Genomic DNA, 20,215 nt, shown 5'->3' on the forward strand with positions numbered 1-20,215 from the left:
AGCCTAACTATGAAATGTCATTTCCCAAACAATTTATCAACAAATTCAAATACCTCTGTAAATAATTTCATTAGCCAGGAGGAAATTATGCCATTACAGCATAGAAGTCATCAACTGAGGTAAAAATGTGTTGGAGTCACATGTATCAATGTCTAATAATATAAAATTGATTATATTTTCTGAGCAGTCACTGGTTATTAAACAAAAAGCTAAAATATGTGGCAAACTGTCACTTTAGGAAAAATTTAAGTAAAAAAGATTTCTTGCAAAAACAGTTCTAAAAGCTATGCTGAACAGAAACTAAGTTTCTGTAAAAACAGCAAAAATATCAAAAGGCAGAATCACAGGCAATAAATAAGATTTGTGTCTGTTCGTATACACCCTGAAGCAATTTGAGTTCTAAGCTGTAAGAAGGAAGTTTGATCAACGAATTAAGTTTTATGCCAGATTTGTCATGGTTGCCCATATTTCTTTTTACCTGTACATTTAAGCATCTGGCATTTTAATGCCTTGTTGATTTTATAATATTAACAGCAATTCAGTCGAAGCCCTCTTGCTTTATTTACTCTCTTGTCCAGAAGAAACAGATTTCTCTAACACTTACCTAAACTCGTGGGCTTGATGAGAACATCAAGGACATCATAAAAGGGTAAGTTTTTTAACTGCACATCAGGATGGACAGGAGGGATTGGGGGAGATGGCTGCTGCATCTCAAACGCGGGTTTAGTATCTTGAAGCAGCACAGAACCAACAGGAGAGGACGGAGAATGAGGTGTAACTGAAGTGGAAGGCAACGCGTGGATTCCAGCCACAGCCAAGTCAGGTTCTACAGGTGAGGAGCTACCATCCAAACTGAAAACTGGTGATTTGATTGCGGATAAATCAGAAAGGCCTTCGAGAGTCCGTGGGTATCGGCGTCTATACAATTCTCGGATTTTAATCTGAACCGCAGGGCTGCAGCCACTCTTCAATAAATGCAACGCCCTCATCAGGAGGTCATGCTTACGTCCACTTTTATTCCGTCCGGCAAAGCCTAGTAACACTTGTAGTTCAGAAACCCTAAAACTAGAAACCATATTCTAAAAGGAAAGGAAAAAAAAAAAAAAAAAAAAGAATATAAGCCAAAAGTCAGCCTCAAACATATAAAAACCCTATCTAAAATATACTGTAAAATCAGATTTTTCCAACATTCTGTTAATATCAACTGGCATGTGCTAGTAATCAGCATTTTCACATATCACTTACAATTGTTAACTGTTTCTACCACCACCACCCTTCCCCGCAATTACATTCACATTGTGGTTTTAATTATGTTTTGCTGTTCTCAATTTTGGAAATCTATGGTCTGTTGGTTTCTGTTGACCACTTCACTATCTGACTATGAAATCTATAACCAATGAAAATACTCCTTTTCACAGTGTACAATACATAGTGTAATGTTTATTACAGTATTATCACCAATTGAACAAAAAAATTTAAGTTTCTGCAACAATGTACCTCTAAAGTTTCTGATGCTAAGCAGGAAAAATCCACAAAATCAAGACAGAACTATAATCCAAAATCCAATAAATTTTTCACCCCAACTCCAGTATTAAGGGACAACAGGGTTTCCCTGGTGGCTTAGATGGTAAAGCCATCCCTGGGTCGGGAAGATCCCCTGGAGAAGGAAATGACAACCCACTCCAATACTCTTGTCTTGAAAATTCTATGGACGGAGGAGCGTGGGAGGCTACAGTCCATGGTGTCGCAAAGAGTCAGACACGACTGAGCAACTTCACTTAATCACTAAGAAAATTAGGATTTTTTTTAAATACTAAAGATAAAAATCACATCCTCTTTATTCAGCAAACTCCTAAAATGACTGAAATTCTCACGTGTAAAACAAGAACTCTATGGTGTAAAATGAAGACTATGTATAGCTGTTCCACATTTCACCTTGTTATTTATTCAACAAACCTAGTAAATTCTTCCTATCATTTACTGCATCATAAATCCATCTATTTATGTCATTTTCAGATTCTGAACTTAGAGGTAAACCACACTTGGGTCAGTTTCACCTGTACTGACCGTACCGTACAAGCACCATCTGACCAGAAAGAGAAGACCTGAGTTGTCCAAAAGCCCTTTCTGAAACCGACCAGCCCCCCTCCTCGGCACTGCAGGCCCTACAGCTGCCTGGGATGCCTATTCAACCTGGGGAGTATGCAGGGGCCATACTACAGTTGGCAGTGATTCATAATAATTCCTCTGTTTTGCACTTTTAAGTGTCACTGATAGCCCAAGAACAATTGCTAAAACTCTTCTTGGTATTTAAAACAGTTGTTAGGAATACTTGCCAGTTTTCCAAAATGCAAACAAAGTTAAATATATCAAAGTAATCTGAATGTATATGCTGTATCATAATTCTACTTCAAATACTCTGTCTCCAAATTTCAGACTGTACAGTCGGAGAATATTACATAGTAACCCCAGCAAACACTTTACACTCTTGATCAGTGCAATTCAATAGAAATAGGAACCACATATATAATTTGAAACTATCTGGTGACCACATTAAAATACGTTTTAAATTTACTTTGATAATATGCTTTATTTAATCCAATACATCAAAAGCATTATTTCAACATGTAAACAGTGGTTGCAATTTAAACATAATTTTTTTTTTAAGTGTCAACAAGATCTTTTTTCATACTAAGTTTTCAATACCAAGTGTGTGTCTCACATTTGAGTGCATCTCAGTTTGGACTAACCCCACTTCAAGGGCTTAGGGAGCCACAGGTGGAGGACTATGGATCTAAATCACACTCCAACAGCAACATGTATCACAGGTACCATGATCATTATATTTTAATTTGTTCACTTCCCCCATGGGTAAAAGGAAGATTTTATTTATCTTACCCTACCCTTGTGCTCTGGCCACCTGATGCAAAGAACCAACTCACTGGAAAAGACCCTAATGCTGGGAAAGATTGAAGGAAGGAGGAGAAGGGGACGACAGAGGATGAGATGGTTGGATGGCATCACCAACGCAATGGACATGAGTTTGAGTAGGCTCCAGGAGTTGGTGATGGACAGGGAAGTCTGGCTGCTGCAGTCCATGGGGTCACAAAGAGCTGGACATGACTGAGTGACTGAACTGAACTGATCCCCTATGCTTAGGACAACAAAGATGGAAAACAAGAGAATCTGGGGCCTATCTCATGGTACACCAGTTAAGAGTCACAGTTTCAGGCATATAAAGACTATGACAGCTTTTCAGGAAATTTCCTCCCAAGCAAGAAATGCAATGCCTCTTGCCCAAAGTCCTCAATCTTAAAAAATACTTCAACTGAAATCTGCTTGTACTACAGTAGCACAAATAACATTAAATCTAACAACACTAGTGTTAGTTGAACTAGTTGTTAGAACACTAACAACAAAAACAATGAACAATGACAGTCCTACAAACTTAAGATATCTGTGATTCTTTATAAAGAAATCAAACTAACTCAGAATTCATAGCATCTCTCCTTACCCTTATTTTCAGGTAATTCTTCATTTTAAGGAAACTTGTTTTACGGAAATGACAAAATAGACCACAAGGCATTCTAAAGCTTGACTTTCAAAAAAGAATTCCTGGGAGGTCTCATAATACTTATTTTCAATGGGAACTTTATTTGGCAAAGAATGCTAATGTACTTGGTCTAACATCTATTGTAAATACACAAATGAGAAAGAATAAGGAGATAGAATGCAGAATTACAGTATTGTGAAGCAAAACAGAAATCCCCAGGTTTGGAGAGGAGCAAGGAAACAACAACAGGAGACAGGGCAGCCTTTGCCCTGCAAAATGCTGCCAAGATATCGTACTGCAGGCATCTGCTCGAAGACGATGGCTTTGAGAGTCCACAGTGTCCTGTGGAAAACTTCACACCAGCAATCAGTAGCTGAAGGTCCCAGCGTCACAACTCAGGACACTGGCAGTCACACCATCTTTCTGGTAATTCCTAGTTTAAAACAACAACAAAACTCTCCCTTTATTTAGCATTTACTATTAAGGTATCCCCTAAGAAGCTTAATCAGTCAACTCCAATGAACATGTGTTTCTTGGCAAACACTGCTGGATCCCGCTTCTTCTTCAAGTTATGCCTTTTTAAAAAAATGTCTGTCTTCAACCAATTTCAGCAGTCACCAGGTAAGGTGAGCCCGCTATGAATACTACCAAAAATGAGTTTCAGCTACTGTTTTCCACCAACCTCTGATGTCAGTGTTTTTAATAATACTCCTTTTTCAAGTGGATTTTATCCAGTCCGTCCTGCCTGCTTCCAAGTCTGCCCTCTAATACTTCAGTTACAACTGCTGTGCGTGCTACAGAGAAATTTCTCAATCAATGTTTGTGGACTGACTTTAAGAAAATTCATGAACTATGCCCGCATGACTGATTTTTAAAAAAGATAATCTGATTGCTAAGGAAGAGCTAATTTGATTCAATAAAGCTAATCTAGGTTAACTGACATTCAATTAAGACTACAAATGTAAAACAAGCTTTTTCATTGTCAAAATTATTAAAAAAATTTTAAAGCTGGAACTTTATACAACTGAAACATTACATATAGGACTGAAGGCAAATTGACGGTGCTATGTGAGCCCAAAAAAAGCACAGAATCTGGCGAAGCTCTAGTGGGTTAGATGTCACGGTAAAGAGCAATACAGCTCTGTAGATCCTCCACCTGCTGTGACATATACTACAGGGAAAGGAGAAGAGCTGCTGAGGCAAACTGACGAATCACATTATTAGTATCGCCTTTCCCAGCTACAGTATTAAAACAATCTACACCTGCATTTATAAGCAGGGATGCATTAAAAAAATCAGATACATCATCAATCCATCAAAGGCAGGATTAAGCTGATGCCTTAAGAAAAACTACAACAGCAAATTAGAAAGGTAAGATGCAATTCCAGAATCATAGGAGGCCTCAGTTCCTGGGCCTTACTCCTGTGAGATCACATAATCCCGATGATTAAATCCCATTTTACTTGAGATATGTGATGTGGATCTCTTCTTTACAACACAGTGATCTCCTAAACACCTTCTTTTTGTACAAGATTTAAAATAAAGAAGTCAGTTCAAGAAGCAAAAAAAGTCAAAAACAAACACACCCTAGAAACGAGTGACAAATTAAAAGATACAAGAAAACATGACTTAGAAAGCAAAATGCAAAAAGTCTATATATTCAGTCTGGAAAAAGGGGGAAGAAAACAAATACAGTCCTAAGAATGAGAAGAGAAATATAAAGACTACAAATACTAAGCAAATTTCTTTAAGAGAACAGCACATGCTGTTATAGTCTAACTTAAAGACAAAGTTATTTTCTAGAAAAATATGTTACTCAATCTGATTCAAGGAGTATTATCTTTGTCCTGTTCTACTTCCAAAATTATCTGCCCAGAAAAGATAGCTTAGTAAATAAATTCCTCTGCCTCTTCAAGGGAAAAATGGAATTTTCTTCCTTGAACTATTCAAGAGCTTAAGAGTCAGAAAATCAAATCCACGCTAGAAAACAAACATGGAAAAAATTACTGAACACAAAACACAAACTTGTAAAATATTACTGTATTTCAAACTTCAGCAGGTGAGTCCACACATCCAACCAAAATTTCAGAGAAAAGCTGATGAAACAGGGACCCAGGATACCACCCATTCTGTCATCTCCGAAGACAGATAAGGCATCTTCTGGTAACACAGTAATGTTTCCTGTGAGCACAGACACAAAAGCCTCAAAGTACCCAAATATAATTTAATCTAGGAAAAATGGTTTAAGATAAATTCAATAAATTACTTGGTTAGAATGATTTCACATACTGAAATATTTACAGATAAAACTTCTATAAAGTACACGGAATTTCTGTTAAAATCATTTGGGGAGAGTAGACGAGGACATACACGATTGCTTTTGGCAGGAAAGCTGTGACAAACCTAGACAGTGTGCTGAAAAAGAGACATCACACTGCCTAGAGTTAAGGCTCTGGTCCTCCCAGGGCTCAAATACAGTGGTGAGAGCTGGGCCGTAAAGAAGGCAGAGTGCCAAAGAACTGATGTCTTCGAACTGTGTTGCTGGAGAAGACACCTGAGAGTCCCTTGGACAGCAAAGACATCAAACCAGTTCATCTTAAAGAAAATCAACCCTGAATATTCATTGGAGGGACTGATGCTGAAGCTCCAGTATTCTGGTCACCTGACATGAACAGCCAACTCACTGGAAAAGTCTCTGATGCTGGGAAAGACTGAGGACAGGAGGAGAAGAGGGCGTCAGAGAATCCGATAGCTGGGTGATATCACCGATGCAATGGACGCGAACTTGGGCAAACTCTGGGAGATAATGAGGGACAGGGAGGCCTGGCATACTGCAGTCCACAAGGTCACAAACAGACACAACTGGGCAACATGAAAAAAGACCCGAGTTGATAACTGCAAGGTATGGATACACAGAGAATTCTCTACTTTTGTCACCTAGAAAGTTTCCGTAATAAAAAGTTTGCTTGACAAGGGCAAACTGGTTGTGGGGTATATGGCACTATTCAAGTTTTCTATTAATCTGAAAGTATTCTATATTCAATTAGACAAAAAAAAAAAAAAAAAAAGTCATTTGTTTGGATCTAGGATAAAGAGATTGTGATCTAAATACCATTTCCCACCAAAAAAAAAAAAAAAGCTCAGGCTCCTTGAGGAAATGTCTAACTGCAAGTCTGAAAATGCACACAAGACATGCCTAGAATATCCTATGCAGAAAACAAATTACCAAAGACTACTGAAATCTTGTCAGAAGGACACAGAAAACAACTCAGCAGCCCAGGACAAGCTGATGTGAGCAGCAAAAAGTCTAACACTGCATCAGATTCAAACATCAAGTATATGAAAAATCATTTGTACATAATGATACTTAAAAAAACTCACTGATCTCCTTTAGAAAACACTGGGAAACCAACTCATTAGTATTCTGAAAGTGGATAAGGTAAGAAGAAAAACAATACAAAAAGATTTACTGGCTCAAAAAAATGCATGTGATTAGCTAGATAAATGCTATCCAGTTCAGTTCAGTTCAGTCGCTCAGTCATGTCTGACTCTTTGAGACCCCATGAATCGCAGCACGCCAGGCCTCCCTGTCCATCACAAACTCCCGGAGGTCACTGAGACTCACATCCATCGAGTCAGTGATGCCATCCAGCCATCTCATCTTCTGTCGTCCCCTTCTCCTCCTGCCCCCAATCCCTCCCAGCATCAGAGTCTTTTCCAATGAGTCAACTCTTCGCATGAGGTGGCCAAAGTACTGGAGTTTGAGCTTCAGCATCATGCCTTCCAAAGAAATCCCAGGGCTGATCTCCTTCACAATGGACTAGTTGGATCTCCTTGCAGTCCAAGGGACTCTCAAGAGTCTTCTCCAACACCACAGTTCAAAAGCATCAATTCTTCGGCGCTCAGCCTTCTTCACAGTCCAACTCTCACACCCATACATGACCACAGGAAAAACCATAGCCTTGACTAGACGGACCTTTGTTGGCAAAGTAATGTCTCTGCTTTTGAATATGCTATCTAGGTTGGTCTTAACTTTCCTTCCAAGGAGTAAGCTTCTTTTAATTTCATGGCTGCAGTCACCATCTACAGTGATTTCGGAGCCCAAAAAAATAAAGTCTGACACTGTTTCCACTGTTTCCCCATCTATTTCCCATGAAGTGATGGGACCGTGCTGGGAGCCGGCATATTGCATATTGAGTGAGGATCTGGAATAGCTCAACTGGAATTCTATCACTGCCGGGAGCCAGCGTGAGGCACTCCGCCCATGACAAAGGTCATGAGGAAGGAGGCTCGGCATACGCAAAGGCGGGATCGAGCCTCAGGAGTCCCCCTGGAAATTCTCGAGCATCTACCCCCAAAACCAGAGTCTGCCTACTTTCTGCTTTGTGCTTTCACCTACACCTCTGACTTTACGGGGGGCTGTCTCCCACTACCTCTCTCTGAAAAAAGAGTTAGCTTACAGCTCCAGTTAATAATTCTTGGATGTGACAGTGTTTCAACCTACAAACTCCTTTGGAAATCCTCTAGCCTGCCTGAATGGGTTTTTCCGGCCACATGTGATTGTTCAGAGCCTCCCAACTGTGAGAGGCAGGAGATGTTCTAAACTGCCTAAACACAGATTCCTTTGAGTAGTTAAAAGATTGATTAGAAATTGTATTGGTGAAGGGTTTTTCACTTGTTGGGCCAATGTTTGCTGCTAAGTCTCCATACTCCTTACTTACTGTGTCCTTGGCAGTGTATTGATTGATATAATGGGTGTATAGAAATGTAAAATGCAGCTTTGTCCAATGCTTTTTGGAAGGCTGGCGCCTGACTTTGGAATAATCACCTTTAGAGAAAAATAAGTTTCTTAAAATGTTAACAGGCCTCCGGGCAAGAAGATGATGTCAATCACCTGAACTTTTGCATATGATAAGTTTGCAGGAAGAAAGCCTGGCTTGCTGCATGACTCTACCCCTTCCCCCATTATCCTCTATGCATACCTTAAGGTATAAAAACTACTTTGGAAAATAAAGTGTGGGCCTTGTTCACTGAAACTTGGTCTCCCCATGTCATTCTTCCCTTTAACTTCCGGCTGAGCGTCCATCTGGAGCGTGGATGTCCTCTGCGACCATTTATTTGCCTGGGCTTCTAAGACCCACTCGAGAAGGTGTCTAAGGTGGGGCACCTTCCGCTATTCGAGAGGGCGCCTGCGGCCTCCGTGGTCAGAGCTAACCTGGTGTCACGGGTTATATTGATTTTCCGCGTAAACCAAGCCACTCAGCTTCTTTTCTCCACTGAATTTTCTTACTGAGCTATCCTTATTTCAGCCGCTTTTCTCCACTGAATTTTCTCACTGAGCTATCCTTATTCTATTACTCTTTATATCTTTGATGAATAAATAATTAAATAAGTCGCCGACGCCGTCCCCGCTTCGAATACCCTGGATCAGCCGGGGCTGGACCCCGGCAGGACCGGATGCCATGATCTTCGTTTTCTGAATGTTGAGCTTTAAGCCAACTTTTTCACTCTCCACTTTCACTTCCATCAAGAGGCTTTTGAGTTCCTCTTCACTTTCTGCCATAAGGGTGGTGTCATCTGCATATCTGAGGTTATTGATATTTCTGCCAGCAATCTTGATTCCAGCTTGTGTTTCTTCCAGTCCAGCGTTTCTCATGATGTATTCTGCATAGAAGTTAAATAAGCAGGGTGACAATATACAGCCTTGACGTACTCCTTTTCCTATTTGGAACCAGTCTGTTGTTCCATGTCCAGTTCTAACTGTTGCTTTCTGACCTGCATACAGATTTCTGAAGAGGCAGGTCAGGTGTTCTGGTATTCCCATCTCTTTCAGAATTTTCCACAGTTTATTAAGATCCACACAGTCAAAGGCGTTGGCATAGTCAATAAAGCAGATACAGATGTTTTTCTGGAACCTCTTGGTTCTTCCATGATCCAGCAGATGTTGGCAATTTGATCTCTGGTTGATACAAAAGTAAATTGGTTTGGACTATGAATTTCAAATCATTATAACTAGGCTCAAACACATCTTTATTAATCAAAATAGGAACTGTTACAATCAACACATTTTGCGTACAAGAAATGTCTGTTTATTCTCCTAGCAAAAAAACCCTGCTTCAGAATTAGATGCTCTCTTGGAAGCCATGTTCTGCCTCCTGCTGGTTGTGCAAACATTTTGCCTGCAAAAAGTGGTCGAGATGCTTGAAGACGTGATAGTCGATCGGAGAGGGCAGGTGAATACGGTGAATGAGGCAAAACTTGGTCCCCAGTTCATTCAAGTTCTGAAATGCTGGTTGTGCACTGCCATGGGGAAGAATGGGCCCAATCTCTTGACCAACGCCGGATGCAGGAGCTGCAGTTTTCGGCACATTTCAACAATTTGCTGAGCACACTTCTCAGATGTAATGGTTTCACTGGGATTCAGAAAGCTCTAGAGGATCAGACTGGCAGCAGACCACCAGACAGTGACCAGGACCTTTTTTTGGTACAAGTTTGGCTTCAGGAAATGCTTTGGAGCTTCTTCTTGGTCCAACCACTGAGCTGGACATCACCAGTTGTTGTACAAAATCCACTTTGCGTTGCACGTCACAGTCCAATCGAGAAATGGTTCGTTGTTGTTGAGTAGGATAAGAGAAGATGACGCTTCAAGATGATGACTTTTTCTGATTTGTGGTCAGCCCACAGCCCACTTAATGAGCTTTTTCACCTTTCCAGCTTGCTTCAAGTGCTGAACAACCAGAGAATGGTCGATGCTGAGTTCTTCGGCAACTTCCTGCGTAGCTGTTAAGAGGATCAGCTTTGAGGACTGCTCTCAGTTGGTCACTGTCAACTTCTAATGGCCAGCCACTGCCCTCCTCAACTTAAGGCTCTCGTTTCCTTTGCGAAACTTGCGGAATCATCACTGCATCATATGTTCGCTAGCAGTTCCTGGGCCAAATGCACTGCTGATGCTGTGAGTTGTCTCCGCTGCTTATAACCCACCCTTATGGCAGAAAGCAAAGAGAAACTAAAGAGCCTCTTGATGAAGGTTAAAGAGGAGACTGAAAAAGCTGGCTTAAGACTCAACATTCAAAACACTAAGATCATGGCATCCACTCCCATCAATCACTTCATGGCAAATAGATGGGAAACAATAGAAACAGTGACAAACTTTATTTTCCTGAACTCCAAAGTCACTATGGACGGTGACTGCAGCCACAAAATTAAAAGCAGCATACTCCTTGGAAGAAAAGCTATGACAAACGTAGACAGCATATTAAAAACAGATACATCATTTTCATGCATTGGAGAAGGAAATGGCAACCCACTCCAGTGTTCTTGCCTGGAGAATCCCAGGGATGGGGGAGCCTGGTGGGCTGCCGTCCGTGGGGTCGCACAGAGTCGGACACGACTGAAGTGACTTAGCAGCAGCAGCAACACGTTGAACAGAAAGTAAAAGCCCACCATGGCTGAACCAGAGTAATCTAAAGGAATGCGTATTATGAAAGCAGAATAAGCAAAGAAACTGACAAACCCGGGGAGGGAGGGAAATAACCTAAACAAACATTTACTGGATAAAATTATACTATGAAATATGTGAGGCTAAGAAAAGACAAAAGTGCTGGGCAAGATGGCATGCCTGAAAGTTGGTAGAGGTGGTAAGCAGTTTAAAACATTCTACAGCAAAGGAAGAAAAATACAGTAATTTTAGATTTATATATAAAGTTTCAAGAGAAAACTCCAAGAGTTTGTGAGAAAGCAAAAAAAATATGTATTTCACAACTAGTAAAATGGAGAAACATGAAAAAGAGAAAAAAAAGACAGCAAGGAAACAGATGAGGAAACAAAACAAAGAAAAAGAAAGGTGCTCAAACTGAAGGTGTAGAAATAAATACAAATATATCAATAATCCCAACAAATGAAAATGAAATACTTCCCAATTAAAATAGCCATTAACGGATATCACTACAGAAATCACAGCATCAAAAATATGGGAATACTAAGAACAACTCTACACACATGAATTTGTCAACTGAGTTGAAATGGATCAATTCCTTGAAAAATACAAACTACCAAAATTCACCCAATATGAAATAGATAATTTGACTACTCCATCTAATTAGGAAATTTAGCTCTTAATTTAAAAAAAAATTAGAAAAAAAATTACCACACCCAGATCATTTTACCAGAGAATTCTACTCAACATTTTAATAAGAATCAGTACCAATTCTACATAATTTCTTCTGGAAAACAATATCAGAGATTCCCAAATTTATTTTATGAAGCTAATAATAGACTGAAGCTAATAATAGACTGATACCAAAACCAAACAAAATCAATACAAAAAATGAAAATAAAACCAACATCCTTCACAACTGTAGATGCTAAAATCTTCAAGTATTAGCAAACAGATTTCAGCAATATATAAAAAGAATACTAAAACCAAGTAAAGTGTTTATTCCAGGAATAAACAGTCAGCTCAATGTCTGAAATCACAGAAGTACACCATACTAACAGCTTAAGTAAAATCACATGATTATACATATATGTGTGTGTGTGTATCAATGAAGAAAAAAGCATGTGACAAATTCAACAACCACTCATGATAAAAACTCTCAGAAAAGAATACAGGAGAACCACCACACCTTGACAATAAGCACCTACAAAAAAAACTATAGCTCATGGTGGAAAAAAATGAATGCTTCTCCCTAAGACTGGGAATGAGGCAAGGATGTGCTGGAAGTTCTAGCTAGTGGAATGAGACCAACAAAAGAAAAGACACAGCGATTCAAAGAAAAAAATAAAACTGCCTGTACTGGCAGATCCCAAGGAGTATGCAAAACAATTACTAGAATTAATAACTGGGGATTTCTCTCGTGGTTCCAGTGGTTAAGAATGTCCATCAGCAGATGAATGGATAAGAAAGCTGTGGTACATATACACAATGGAGTATTACTCAGCCATTAAAAAGAATTCATTTGAATCAGTTCTAATGAGATGGATGAAACTGGAGCCTATTATACAGAGTGAAGTAAACTAGAAAGAAAAACACCAATACAGTATACTAACACATATATATGGAATTTAGAAAGATGGTAACAAGACAGCGGAAGAGACACTGATGTATAGAACAGTCTTATGGACTCTGTGGGAGAGAGAGAGGGTGGGAAGATTTGGGAGGATGGCATTGAAACATGTATACTATCATGTATGAAACGAGTCGCCAGTCCAGGTTTGATGCACGATACTGGATGCTTGGGGCTGGTGCACTGGGACAACCCAGAGGGATGGTATGGGGAGGGAGGAGGGAGGAGGGTTCAGGATGGGGAACACATGTATACCTGTGGCAGATTCATTTCGATATTTGGCAAAACCAATACAATATTGTAAAGTTTAAAAAAAAAAAAAAAAAGAATCCACCCTACAATGCAAGGGACATGGGTTCGATACCTGGTCAGGGAATTAAGATCCCACATGACATGGAGCAACCAAGCCCACAGGTTACAGCTGCTGAGCCCACATGTGCTACAACTAGAGAGCCTGTGCACCACTGCGAAAGATCCCCAGTGCCACTGCTAAGACTTGATGCAGCCGAACAAATAAAAAAAGTTTTAACTGTTAAAAGAGAGAGAGAATTAATAATTGAGTCCAGCAAGGTCACAGAATACAAAAGCCAACACACAAATACAATCACACCTCTATATACTAACAAAGAACATGTGGAAACAAGTAAAACACACAATACTATTTATAATCACTCCAAAGAAAATGAAAATATGTATAGTCAAAAATATAACAAAACACATACAGGTCTTGTATGTTGTAAACTACAAAACACTAATCAAAGAAGTCTGCTGCTAAATTGCTTCAGTCGTGTCCGACTCTGTGAGACCCCACAGACGGCAGCCCACCAGGCTCCGCCGTCCCTGGGATTCTTCAGGCAATAACACTGGAGTGGGTTTCCATTTCCTTCTCCAATGCATGAAAGTGAAAAGTGAAAGTGAAGTTGCTCAGTCGTGTCCGACTCTTAGCGACCCCATGGACTGCAGCCTACCAGGCTCCGTCCACGGGATTTTCCAGGCGAGAGTACTGGAGTGGGGTGCCATTGCCTTCTCCGGAAAGAAGTCTAAAAAGTGCTAAATAAATGGATTCCTTGTGCACTGGAACAAGGAACAAAACAACAAAATCGATTTTCCCTATGTCAAGTCACAGATTTAAGACAATTCCTACCTGAGTCTCACCAAAGCGTTTTATAGATATACAAGAGGTTATTCTAAAATTTGTATGGAAAGGCAAAGGAACTAGAGATTAAGGGGATGGAAAGGAAATAGGTGTGGCTATAAAAACAGTAATATGAGGGATGCTTGTGGTGATGGAAACGGTCTGTACCTTGTGTCAATGTCAATGCCTGCCTGTGCTGTTGTACTACAGTTTAGCAAGGCATTATCAACGGGGTACCTGGATAAAAAGGACACAGATGTCTCTGTTACCTCTGTGTTCCTTCTGACAACTGTCAGTGAATTAACAATTATCTTAATAAAAAATTTAAAGTACAAAGACCAACATTATTACAGCAGATTAATTTTTTAATTCAATACCATGACATTCGTAAGAGATAAAACTAAAATAAAAGAACACAAAAATGTAGGGGGAGGGGAAATTTAAAAAATCAGGCAGGATCAGCTGGCCTAAAAATAAACAAATAAATAAATAATAGGTATGTTAATATCAAACAACAGTATGTAACTGAAAAAGCATTATTAGATATAAAGAGGAACTACAGAGAGTAAAAGTTTCAACAGCAATATGATAAATTCAAATTTTCATGTACTAATAACAATTTTAAAATGTCTTTTAAAAAGCTGATATAAACTACAAAAAAAATTGAAAAAATAATTCTAGCAGAAGAATAACATCTACTCTTAAAAAACAAAGATATAAGATTCTAACAATAGAATTAACAAGTCTAATACTAGACACATAAAATTTTTCACCAACAACTAGAAAATACATTCTTTTCAAATACAAAAAAACTCTCCAAATACAAAAAGTCTCAACAGATTTCCAAGGACTGTATCCACATAGATCACACTGCCTAGCCACAACACAAATCAATAACCAAATTAACTAAAAGAATGCCAGCATGTTTAGAAATAAAACTTTTAAAATATTTTTATTTATTTATTTGCACCAAGTCTTAGCTGCAGGACATGGGATCTTTACTTGGAGCATGCAGGATCTAGTTACCCGACCAGGGAGAGACCCAAGGCCCTCTGCATTGGGAGCTTGGAGTCTTAGCCACAGGACCACCAGGGAAGTCCTCTGGAAATAAAACTTTTAAAGAACTCATAAATTAAGAATTCATCCCTTGTGTGATTCAGGGAAAGCAAATACATAGCTATTCATGATCTTAAATGTCTATTAAAATGCTGAAAATTAATAAGCAAGTCATCCAACTTAAGAAATTAGAAAAACAGAAATAAACCCAAAGGAAGTATAAAGAAAAGAAACAGAAATAACAGAAATTAAGTAGGGAAAGGATATGTTACAGAGCATATAAAAGACAGAAATTTGATTATGTGAAAAAGTTTTTTTGAAAAAAATTGGCATTTTTAGCTTTTAAAACTAAGCAAGAAAAAGGCAGCACTAAAAAAAAGATTAAAAGGACATTAACTACAAAATAAGAAACTAACAATTTATTGCCATAAACTCAAGAATGTGGATGAAATGGACAACTTTCTATTAAAGTATAACCTACCAAAATCAGTTTGAAAATTGAAAATATGAGCAATCCTGTAACCAAAGCAATTGAGTCAGTGATTAAGATGTGTCCCAATTCTACAAGGAAGTTCTACCAAACACTCAAGAAACAAATCTTTATAATCTCACATAAACTCCTCCAAAAGAAAAAGGAAAAGTATATATAGTTTCTTAATTGTAAGGAAATATTACTCACTATTAAAGCCAAAATCGTACATTAACTATATTCAAACTGAGTCCAATAATGGAAAAAAGGGACAAACCAGGGTTGACTTAATATTCGAAAAACAAATTTGGTTTAAATATTAGAAAACAAATCAGTGTATTTCATCACGTTAATAGGTTAACAGAAGAAAAACATAAGACCCTCTCAAAAGAGGCAGAAAAAGTTTTTGATAAAATTCAACATCCATTCATTTTTCTTTTCAATTAGCAAACTAGCAATAGGAAGGAACATCCTTAACCTGAAAAGATTATCTACAATAAACCTACAGCAAGCATCATACTTAACTGTGAAACTCTGAAAGCATTCCCTTTAAAATCAGGAACAAGATCAGGATGCCCCCATCACCGCTTCTATTCAACATTGTACTGGAGATCCTAGCCAGCACATTAAGACAAGAAAAAGAAAGAAGAAAAAAAAAGCATAAGAATTGGAAAGGAGGAAACAAAGAGGTCATTATTCACAGATCTGTCTACGCAGAAAATCCAAAAGAATTCTATATACAATTTATCACAATTAGAACAATACCAAGTCCGTTATACAAAGTCAAATTGTACTTCTTTACACCAGCAAGGTAGAAAATATAATTTTTAAAGATACTGTTACTGATTTGACACAAAAATAAGGTACCTAGAAATAAATCTAACAAAATACTTGCAATCGTTTTTTGAAACTATTAGAAGAAAATTATTAAAACTTTATTGAATTAGATTGTAAAAGACCTAAGTGAATGAATATTGCCATGTTCATGCTTAAGAAACAATAACAAAATGTCAGTTCCCTTCAAATTGGTTTACAAATTCAATGCATTTCCCATCAAAACCCCAACAGCTGTGCAGGTATCTACAGAACTTTAAAAACTGATCCTAAAATTATATGGAGGAGCAAACCACCAAGAAGTTTCTTGAGGAGCTACAAGGCAGGAGGACTTGGCCTACTTCTGTGTCCCTCAATGACTAACTAGATGGTTTCACACCAACTCTGAAAACTTTAAAACTGAACATAATTTAAGAAAAAATAAATTGTTGGAAGGCAAGAAGCACAACAAAGGCAGTAAGAACCTGGAAGGCCAAGATTGTGGAAAGAAGGGAAGCCTAGAATATGGAATCTAATATTTGATGCCTCTTTTCCCCTGGAGATACCTGCCAAAGGAAAGGGGGCAATGGAGAAGTTAAGAAATCACACAGAACTTTGAATATACTTATAGGGCTGGGAAAACTGAGAAGATATTTGCAAAATACAACATACAAGCCCTGGTATCTGGGATACGTTAATAAACTCCTACAAATCAGTATGAAAAAGACAGATGGCCCAATACAAAAATGGAAAAAGACTTAGCAAGCCACCTCACAAAAGACCAGTAAGTGTATTAAAAAGGGCTTAACATCGTTAATCATTATGGAATTCAAATGAAAACCACTGAACATCCACCAAAATGTCTAAAATTCAAAGGATGGATGAGAAAGGACAAGAAGCAACCGGAACTCTATTACTTTGCTAGCAGAAGGAAATTAACAAAAAACTACAACTGCATACAACAATACAGAGGAATCTCGCAAACAAAACTGAGAAGAAAAAATGAGGCACAAAAAATATACACTACACTATACAGGTCCATTTAAATAAGATTCAAAAAACAAGCAAAACTAGTGTAAGATGTTCAAGTCTGGCCAGTAGGTATCTTCTGAGGAAGAGGAGGTTAGTCACTGGGAAACGATTCACGGGAATGGACGCCAATCATGTTCTATTTCTTGCTGTGCTCTGCTTCCTTACATATGCCCTATAGCAGAAGTCTGTTTTTATGGGAGCTGTTAAAAAGTTACAGTAATTAAAACTATGTGATGGTGCTGTCAGACTAAGAAACTAGTCTAGAAAGTATAGATAGATTCAATCGTGGAACTACTACAAATCAGGAGGAAATTTTTTTAAAAAACTGAGCCATAAAAGGGAACGAATTTGAGTCAGCTGAACTGATGTGGATGAACCTTGAGCCTATTATACAGAATGAAGAAAGTCAGAAGGAGAAAAACAAATACTGTGTATCAATGCATATATAAGGGACCTAGAAAAAACAGTACTGATGAACCTATTTGCAGGGCAGAAACAGAGACACAGACGTATAGAACAGACTTGTGGACACAGTCTGGAAAGGAGAGAGTCTGATGGACTGAGAGCGTTGAAAAATACACGTTACCGATGTAGACAACGGACTTGTGGACACAGCAGAGGAAGGAGAGGGCGGGACAGACTGAGAGAGCGGCGCTGAAGCATATACACTGCCATGTGTAAAACACATAACTTGTAGGAAGTTGCTTAAAACAAGGAACTCAATCCTGTGTCTGTGACAACTTAGAGGGGTGGGATGGGGGAGAGGGAGGGAGGCTGAAGAGGGAGGAATCTATGTGTACCCAGAGCCGATTCATATCGCTGTACAGCAGAAACTAACACAACACTGTAAAGCAACTATACCCCAATAAAAATATATATATTAAAAAAACCTAGTACAAACATGGGCAAAAGACATGAATAGAATCTCAGATGAGGGAAGAACATGTTAATCAGCACAGTAAGAGATGCTCAAACTCATTAGCAAAAATCAAAAAATTGAAAACTAAAAGGTGGTATTTTATACTCCCCAGCAAAAACTTCTGAAGTTTGATAAAAGTGCTAAGTAATGAAAACCTCTACATTACTGGAGGAAGTAAATACTGATACAATCCTCTTTATAAAATAACCTAGTATTATCCAGTATTGTTGAAGATGCAAGTATCTTTAATTCCCAGCAATGCAATGCTACTCCTAGAATTCCTACAGTAAAACATATAGTATTAAATATTCACATTAAATGAGATCGACAAAGATTACAAATAGCATCGTATCAATGCAAGTTAACTTTGTTCACAAAGTAAGTTACTTGTGTGTGTGTGTGTGCACGCACACATTTTCAGAGCTTTTTGGATTTCAGACATATAGAAGAGAGATTTAGGCGCCTGCTATAGGAGGGGGAAAAAGGAAATTTTTCCAACAAGAAACAATAAACTAGTATTTACATTTACACAATGGAAACTCAAAAACAATGATAAACCAAAACATCCCAAATACATACAGCATTATTCAATTTGTATTAAATTTTAAAACACACAAATTATAAAAAATATGCATATATAAAATTTGTGATTTTTATATATATAATTTTATATCTATATAATGTGGATGTAATCAGAGAAGGGCACCCTGCTGGTCTAATGAACTATTTCTTAACTAGGATGGTGTGCACATGAATGTTTATTTACCTATACCTTACCTGGTATAAGACCTTCCCTGGTTGCTCAGACAGTAAAGCGCCTGCCTGCAATGCAGGAGACCTGGGTTCGATCCCTGGGTTGGGAAGATCCCCCGGAGAAGGAAATGGCAACCTACTCCAGTACTCTTGCCTGGTAAATCCCATGGACAGAGGAGCCTGGCTGGCTACAGTCCATGGGGTCACAAAGTGTCAGACACGACTGAGCAACTTCATTCATTCATTCATTCATTCCCTGGTATAAACAATCTTTTGAATCTATTAAATAATTTAAATATTTAAGCTTATTAATTAGCATGATACACACCAATACATACATCACTGATGAAAGTGAAGTCACTCAGTCGTGTCCGACTCTTTGTGGCCCCATGGACTACAGCTTACCAGGCTCCTCCATCCATGGGATTTTCCAGGCAGGAGTACTGGAGTGGGTTGCAATTTCCTTCTCTAGAGGGTCTTCCCAACCCAGGGACTGAACCTGGGTCTCCCACATTGTAGGCAGATGCTTTACCATCTGAGCCACCAGGGAATATTCCCCATTATCAATTCAGAAAACAATCAAGAGGACTTTTTTAAAGGAATTAGAATCCTAAGAGAGTTCAAGATATTTTTCCCCCATAAATCAAGGACAGGTTGCTATTTTAAAAAATAAAGAGGGAGCAGAAAGAAAAATAGGATAAAGCTCTTCTAAATCAAAAATATAATCACTAAAATAAATTTTATGGACAAGTTCTAAGACAAGTCAAGGAAATCTTCCAGAATGTAAACAAATAAAACGTCAACTTAGGAAATCTAGCATTTACCTGTCAAGAGTCTCAGAGAAAAGAGGAAAGAAATTATAAAAAAAAAAACAAAAAATAATTCCCCAGACCTGAAAAGCCTTACCACCAGGTTCATTCCCTGGTATAAACAATATATCTGGTGGAAAAGGTTCCACCAGAAGGAATGAAAAAGGCCCACAACTAAACACAGTTCACAAGCCAAAGATAAGGAGATAACCATAAAGACTGTAAACAAGGCTTCCACAAAAGGATAACCATCAGATTTGCAACAGATCTCATCAGCAATACTGGGTGTTTTAAATTCCAAAAGCAAAGCTTTCAAAGATCAGAAGGAAAAACTGTATTACCAACTTACAATTCTGTATCTAAATTTTCCACTAGGAACGAAAGCAAGTCATTTTTTAAATGTTCAAAAAATCAGAAAGTTTATCACCTGCGTATCGTTTCTAAAACAACTACTTGAGTCGGGGACAGGGATTGGGATACTGGGCTCGGCAGCATATACAGCATGGACAAACAGCACAGGAACTATGTTCAACATCCTCTGACAAACCCGAATGGAAAAGAACATGAAAATATAAACAGGTGACCGAGTCACTTGCTGTAGAGCAGAAGCT

At 38.4% G+C, this 20,215-nt stretch overlaps 1 protein-coding gene across 10 annotated transcripts in view; it reads right to left on the reverse strand.

Moving 5' to 3' along the window:
* The window catches only part of PIAS2 (protein inhibitor of activated STAT 2), a 104,876-nt gene that overhangs the window by 70,228 nt on the left and 14,433 nt on the right, over nt 1-20,215 (reverse strand). For 9 of the 10 annotated variants that reach the window (XR_008706602.1, XR_008706601.1, XM_055559325.1 and 6 more), the window contains exon 2: nt 605-1,079. Coding sequence is in view for 8 of the 10 variants with exons in the window: in XM_055559325.1 (XP_055415300.1) it covers nt 605-1,079 (475 nt within the window). In the remaining 2 variants the exon portion in view is untranslated. Of the gene's footprint in view, nt 1-604; nt 1,080-15,803; nt 15,893-20,215 lie in introns of all 10 variants that reach the window. The other variant, XM_055559322.1, reaches the window with a different exon arrangement.

Source organism: Bubalus kerabau, chromosome 21, assembly GCF_029407905.1.
Source record: "Bubalus kerabau isolate K-KA32 ecotype Philippines breed swamp buffalo chromosome 21, PCC_UOA_SB_1v2, whole genome shotgun sequence".
NCBI lineage: Eukaryota > Metazoa > Chordata > Mammalia > Artiodactyla > Bovidae > Bubalus > Bubalus kerabau.